The sequence below is a fragment of the Porites lutea genome, chromosome 7 (genome assembly GCF_958299795.1).
Source record: "Porites lutea chromosome 7, jaPorLute2.1, whole genome shotgun sequence".
NCBI classification, from domain to species: Eukaryota; Metazoa; Cnidaria; class Anthozoa; order Scleractinia; family Poritidae; genus Porites; species Porites lutea.
Genome location: NC_133207.1, coordinates 14234690 through 14241821, shown reverse-complemented (window position 1 = coordinate 14241821; position 7132 = coordinate 14234690). Strand labels below are relative to the sequence as shown.

Genomic DNA, 7132 nt, shown 5'->3' with positions numbered 1-7132 from the left:
AAGCTCCGATTACTCCTAGTTGGTATAATAGATGACGAAAACTTTACTAAAAATACACAGACGAGAAAAATCTTGTCTTGAAAAATTAGAAGTAATACGAATAGGCCTTGACACAAATATCACGTAAAATCGCCTAAATATCTTTCCGGAAAATTCTAAATATCCCAAAAAATTTGCAAACAATATCTCGTATTTTTGTTTTAAAAATAAGCCGATTTTCAAGCTGAAAAGCATGTCAGAGATTGTCTACACTAGCACTATGGAAATATAGCAACTTTCAAAACAACATGGATGCAAAGTTTAATGTTTTGTTAAACAGTTGGTATGTCTATCATGTTGCATGACGACTATGACTATCTTAAATTTTTTTTAAATTTTCTAAATATCTTTCTCAAACTCATTAATAATTCATAAAGAAAATTCAAAGGAAATTAATGTTTAAGGAGTGTTTGGATATCAGATGAAAAACTGCTCATTTTTGCATCCTTAATTTCTCCTTCAAGAATGATTTTGTTTGAGAAGAAATATCAAACATTCGACACAGTGTTTCATCACGAGATGAAACACCTCGAAGTTCGTCAAAAATACTCCGCTGCGCGTCGTATTTTCAACTCTCTTCTCGGTGTTTCATCTGGTGATGAAACACTGCATCTCATGTTTGATATATTACGAGAATCTCTTCTAAATATCTGAAAAAATATAAGGATATTTGTGTCAAGGCCTAATACGAAGCATCTGCGGAAGTTTTAGTATCATTTCTTCTCTAACTCGTTGTCCATTGTAAATGTGGGACAGTTGTTTCCCAAAACTGCTCATACTAAGGAGTTAAGATGAAATGTTTTGGAACTATCCTGTTCGCTTACCTTATCGCGGTACGTGCCAAGTCTACAGTAAAACTGCCACAGAAAGCTCACTGCAGTGTGACTCAACTGTGTGGACCAAACTGCACTAAAATCGAGCAGCAACTGGAGGAAATACGACAAGAAATCAGGGCCTTGAGAGAAAATAAAACTACTGGGTCTGGCTACGGAAAAGGTTTCTAACTCGCTGAAATACTATTCTTAGTTTATGAGTTCTTAGCTGTTCTTCAGGAGAAATTTTGTGAACAAATTATTTATGGTACCTCGAAGAATAAGATAGAAAAACGAAAGAAATAATGATAATAATGTGATTGCTCTACTTACTGGGATTAATTTTTAGTTTACAAGAACTGCGCTAAAGTGGCCTTAGATGAAAATATTATTAGTCTTATTATACAACAAATAAAAGTGGATGCCTTCACTGATTTAAAATGTAGAAAGTTGAGAGGAATAGTTACATAACCCTAAACATTTTGCTATTTTCAGTTTACAAGAACTGTGCTGAAGTTTACAAAAACGGTGACACTATCAGTGGAGTGTATAAAATCAATCCTGATGGTTTGGGCGAGTTTGAAGTGTTCTGTGATCAGAAAACAGCCGGTGGAGGTTGGACGGTGTTTCAGAAGAGGCGAGATGGCTCTGTAGATTTCTTTCTCGGTTGGAATGATTACAAAAATGGATTTGGCAATCTGAACGGTGAGTTTTGGCTCGGTTTGGACAAGATTCATCGTCTGACTGTAAGCGGTGGTTATAAACTCCGTGTCGACTTGGAAGACAATCATGGAAACACTGCATTTGCAAACTACAGCTTATTTTCTGTGACAAGTGAGAGAGCAAAATATCAGCTGAGTTTGGGAAGGTATTCAGGTTAGTTAACTACTTTGATTGAAAGAGAATCAGACTGCGAAAAAAAAGATGCTGTCGATGGGCAATTTTTTTCGCGGCAAGAACTACAATACAGAAAAACTGCGATAATTGAAAAGTTAACGTTTGATTTATTTTAATTTGGACAATGAGCAGTAAAAACTACAGAAAGTTAAATTATTGGGGTAGATGCAAATATATCTCTGCAAAAAAATGTCCGAGAAAACATGACAAATATCTATTTTTATTGTAGGCACTGCTGGAGATTCTCTTGATTATCATCGTGGTATGTCATTTTCCACCAGGGGCCATGATAATGATAAGGACGGCAGCTACGACTGTGCCCTCATGAAGATGGGCGGTTGGTGGTACAATTCTTGCTACAAATCCAATCTGAATGGTGTTTACAGTCCCGCCAAGGTGAATTTCGACCCAGGAATGAACTGGTACCACTGGAAAAATAACTGGGTCTCTGTCAAGAGTTCCGAGATGAAGATACGTCCGAAGTGTTTTTAAGATTTTGCAGTCAAGTTAAGTGAATGTCTCTAAGGGGTGTTGAACAATGTAAGGTTAACTCTTTCAGAAGCGTAAAACATGAAACACTTGACTTTACTTCAGGTGCTGTGAGCATTCAATTATTCTAGACTGGTGGTCGGCCCATATATAAAAGCTCAGTCTTCTTCCTTCTTTCTTCCTTAAAACCATGATTATGTTTAACTACAGGCCTATCAAAGCTGCCAGCCAGTACAGACATCTGTAGTTCGGAATTTGTTCAGGGGGGCATAAGGACATGTACCTGACAGCACCGTTTTTGTTTTGCTTCTTCTGTCATGTAATGTACTGCTAAGCTGTTCACGTTTAATGAATAACATTCAAACTGAAGACATTCTTAAATCATGCCAAAAGCAAGAAGGTAAAATGAGATAAAGCGAATATTTACAGCATTGCCAATATAAATTTGGTCATAGCAGCGGCATGTTTTTTTTAAGCAGGCAAGGGGTCGATTGACGAAAAGAATTCATTGAACGATATAACTGGGTGTCTTTGGCTTATATACACCAACTTATTGTTTTTTGTATAACTGGGCACTAGCTGCACTCATAGAGCGTGTACCGGATAACCTCAGCTCGACCCTGGATTGAAGCATGTTTCAACCCAGTAGAAAACCCTTCTTTGTTGGATGTTTATACAGACATGTATGCCTTTCGCTGCGTTTTAAACAAATAGAGATCACAGGTGAGCTAAATAGAGTTCCAGCGCTATCTGACAGATTCATGTCATGTGACTGACATGCGAGAGTCCAGCTGCTGGGGACACTCTGAGCATGCGTGGTACTAGTAACAGCTGCAGCAAAAATATAGGCCATTTTCCAATTACCTTCAGCCACTTTTTCGATTCAAAGTGAATCCTGGTGATCATCGTTTTATATGAAAAAGACTTCTCATCTACGCGCAAAGTAAATGTATTTCTATATGAATGGTTTCGAATAAGGCCTCCCTTAACAAAGAGGCTGAGCGACACGCGAAATGGGTTATTAAACATGCATCCCAACTGAGCGACAAAGAATGAAAAGTGATATTTTGCAGTTTCACACGATAAATGGTTTTAGAAGATACATGTTAATCAACTAATAATCTGTTGACAGAAAGAGGAAATTGTCAAGACACTATCTGTACCTTTTGGCTTATTGTTAATACAAGGCCTCCTTCGAAACAGTGCCTTGACATGCGCCCTTCTAGGTTATATATCTATATATCGATTTACAAGATTTCATAAATCAAATTATTGACAAAGATATCTTTTCTTTTACGTGTATCCCATATACCCTAATGTTAGCGGTGTTCTTCTAATTACACACGCACATATGAGCCGGACAGTACCCATTCCCACAATTCACCACGCACCAGTGGTCTATAGATGTTTGTCCAGCCCAGGCTCCCGTCGCCTTGCAGCCGCTTGGATTAGGGGCATCTGTGGGAAGAGGCATAGTCGTCACAGGAAGCTGGGTAGGAGGAAGGGGCTCTTGTGTAGAAGGAAGGGGCGCTTGTGTGGGAGGAGGGGGTTGTTCTGTCTGTGGAGAGGGTGGGTTGGTTGCTACGCTACCATCACTGGCCGTAATCCTAATATCAGCACAGTTCACAAAAGTTTCCTGCGGTCCGTGACCTAAGCCACACCCATCTGCATCGCAGCCCCAGTTATTTCCCACAGTGTACCACCACTGCATCACGCAATGATCACATGTTAGGCCTTTGGGTAACACAAGCCTGATCTTGAACACATCATTTCCATGGGAGGTTATCTTCCACTTTTCTTGTCCGTTCGGTTGCTTCAGAACATACTTCAGCTTTTCTTGTGTAATGGGAGGACTGCCAATCTTACCCACGCGAAACACAAAGAACCCCTGATGATTCGAAGTAAGTTCCACAACTACATCGATCTCCTGGCCTTCTCTGTAAGTCTTCGTGATGATTCTGTTGTTGGCATATTTTCCTGGATAAACGTGGGGCTGTTCCTTCTTATGATAAGGGTCACCACATACTCCACACTTCCCTTTGTTGGTGCTCCACTGGACATTAAAACCGCCACAGTTCAACTCGTTATCTGTGTAGTGGGGTGGATTGTCAAAGCCATACCTCCAAGCAGCATTTCGACTGGCGGGATCAATTAAGCGGCCATGGCCAGATACTGATAGGATTAAGCTTACGCTTAGAACAAAACTCAACTCTGTGAGAAACATGATCGGGAGGTCTTGCAGTAAGAAATATGAGAGCAAACTAAAAGAACTGGATATAAAACGTCAGCTTTCAGTGAACACAAGTCAGGAAAGTCAGAGCAGCTGAACTTCCTGAATTGACACATCTTGTGCGTCCTCCACGTCACCTAGGAAGTAGCTGCTACACCCTGGACAGCTGAACACTTATTGATTCCCTATATTTTTTGAAAAGCAAGGATCATTTAAGAATCAAATTGAATCTGACATCAGTTTTACGCCGGTTTTTTTCCTAACAGTGGTTCAAAGAATCTCTTTCTGAAAATACGCACGTGAGTAAGTAGTGAGTTCTTGACGTAGAGGTCCTGTTGTAGAGCTTTGTATCATATAATTGAGACTTTAGAAATAATATGGAAGATGGCATTGGTAAACTACTTTGTTAGTTGTTTATTCAGCCACACACACACTGAGTTCATGTCGTAGTTCGTGAATAGAGGGAGCAGCTGAACCTCACTGCATTCCTAACTCAACTACATACATGTGTCGAAGCGACATTGCAAGATTGACATGACTGACATTGATAGGGTGTACAGAACATGTACCGTAAAACAAAAGGCGTACGATACACACTCAGGATATGGAAAGAGACATTTTCGGAACGCGCGTAACACTTTTTAAGTTTGTTTCAGACGCAAAAAATACGGTTAGAGAAAACTCAGACAGAAAGGCATCTTTTACTTTTTTTAATATATATTTTTTATTCCAACTGCGACAAACAGCATTTACAAGTATGCAAAATTAGCCCTGATGGAACTCAAGTGGTATCACTTCATTACTCTCCTTATTACTCACTTGTCTACGTTTTTCCTATTACATTCCCTGATTTCAATACAAAGTTAGTTTTTCAATTATCTCGGGGCATCATCTCGAGAGAAACATCTATCCAGTGATTTTGATGTCAGCACAGTTCACAAAAGTTTCCTGTGGTCCATGCCCGTTGCCACACGTTCCATCTCCATCGCACCCCCAGTTGTTTCCCGCGCTGTACCACCACTGCATCACGCAGTGATCACATGTCAGACCCGTGGGCAGCAGTAGCTGGATTGTGAAGACTGTGTTCAAATTGTTAGGTAAAATCCATTTCGTCTGGCCATTGCGTTGCTTTAGAACGTACGTCAGCTTTTCTTCTGTAATGGGAGGTTTGCCAATATTCCCCACACGAAAAACGAAGAAACCCTTGTGGTTCGAAGTGAGGTGTACCTTAACTTCAACCTCCTGGCCTTTTCTGTAAGTCTTGGTGATGATGCCTTTGGCGTATTTACCAGGGTGGATGAATTCCGGTTTTTTGATATCGTACGGGTCCCCGCATACCCCACACTTCCCGTTATTTTTGTTCCATTGACGACTGAATCCACCACAGTTTAACTCGTTGTCTGTGAAGTGCACCGGATTGTCAAAACCGTACCTCCAAGCCGCGTTACGACTCGCGGGATCAATCAGACGGCCATGGCCGAACGCTGATACGATTAAACCCAAACTAACGACAACAGCCAGCTCTACACGCAACATGACTGAGCAACCTTACGATAAAAGAAATGAAAGCAAACTGAGGCCTTACAAAGCCAGCGATTCCTTAAAAGTTGCCAGCCAATGCATCGATGTATTATTTCACCTGACTAACTTCAAGAAGGTTGAAAGCAGCTGAGTTTTGAAATACTGACGTCTCCTGACATTGTGTCATTATATCGTAAAGCCCAGACAGATCTGCCGATCATGCTATCCATCACTACAGTGTAGAACGTTAGTTTGACTTGCCACCTCGCAGTCTCAGCGGCAACTGAAGTACGAGTGAATAAGTCACGTGCATAGCATGTGCCTGTGATTAAACAAACCACACCATGCATCTCACGTGTTTGTACTGGGATTATCAGCATAGTACCACGATCACTGTCAAAGACAACACACACAACAATTTCAAAACCAAAACAAAGTAGACATTGTTAGACATAATTAACGCCAAAAAGGTATAATGTTCGGATTTCAGAATAATCGTTTGCAACATACCGCATATTCTTAACTAACCAATTTTGCACTTTGAGAGAGGTCTAGTACTTTATGAATGAAAATATTAACGAATACAGAAGCTCGTTCCATCTTTTTACTTGCTTAGATATTATGGTAAGGAGGGAATGAAACGAACATTATAAACAGATTTCTCTTTATTTGGACCCACCCAAGATGAATAAAACACCTTAAACCCCTAATAGTCGGCTTGTACACAGACTAAATATATTAGTACTATTTCACAATAAGACGGAATGTGCATCTCGGACCATTTGTTTCCTTTCAGTCTTTGCACATCTTGAGTTGATTTTTATTATACAACATAAATTCCAAGAAATGTTTCTAACTTGATTAAAAATAAAGTAATTAGAAACAAATGAATATGCAGCAAAGATAATCCATAATTGGCACCACAAAGTCTATCTAAAATAAAAGAGTGGCTTTAAAAAATCTCAGTTCAGTTTGCATTAAAATTTGATTAAACAACGAATAGACACAAGCAAAGCAACTTAAAAATATATACTTCGTATAACTACTGACCCTTCCCCAATATAAACTACTGCTATAACTTCTTTAAAATCTCTGCTATTGTTCACGTTTGTGTAATGTATTTAAAAAGTAAAATAATCTCTAA

The 7132-nt window shown here is 39.5% G+C and overlaps 3 protein-coding genes across 3 annotated transcripts in view; 1 reads left to right on the top strand and 2 right to left on the bottom strand.

The window, feature by feature from the left end:
* Positions 1-2629, top strand: part of LOC140944474 (fibrinogen-like protein 1) — a 5610-nt gene extending 2981 nt beyond the window's left edge. The window contains exons 2-4 of the mRNA XM_073393613.1: positions 823-1035; positions 1347-1727; positions 1978-2629. Of these exons, the coding sequence (XP_073249714.1) occupies positions 823-1035; positions 1347-1727; positions 1978-2240 (857 nt within the window). The 3' untranslated portion in view covers positions 2241-2629. The remainder of the gene's footprint in view (positions 1-822; positions 1036-1346; positions 1728-1977) is intronic.
* A 655-nt stretch (positions 2630-3284) lies between these two features.
* Positions 3285-4526, bottom strand: LOC140943856 (uncharacterized). Its single transcript, XM_073392974.1, has one exon. The coding sequence runs from the start codon at positions 4459-4461 to the stop codon at positions 3571-3573; it is 891 nt and encodes a 296-aa protein (XP_073249075.1). The 5' UTR covers positions 4462-4526; the 3' UTR covers positions 3285-3570.
* A 687-nt stretch (positions 4527-5213) lies between these two features.
* On the bottom strand, positions 5214-6201 carry LOC140943619 (uncharacterized). The gene has a single exon (XM_073392736.1). The coding sequence runs from the start codon at positions 6001-6003 to the stop codon at positions 5374-5376; it is 630 nt and encodes a 209-aa protein (XP_073248837.1). The 5' UTR covers positions 6004-6201; the 3' UTR covers positions 5214-5373.
* Between the last annotated feature and the right edge of the window lie 931 nt (positions 6202-7132).

Bases quoted from the DNA above. Each gene is read 5' to 3' on its own strand.
- LOC140943856 (XM_073392974.1), bottom strand. From the start codon at position 4,461: ATGTTTCTCACAGAGTTGAGTTTTGTTCTAAGCGTAAGCTTAATCCTA.
- LOC140943619 (XM_073392736.1), bottom strand. From the start codon at position 6,003: ATGTTGCGTGTAGAGCTGGCTGTTGTCGTTAGTTTGGGTTTAATCGTA.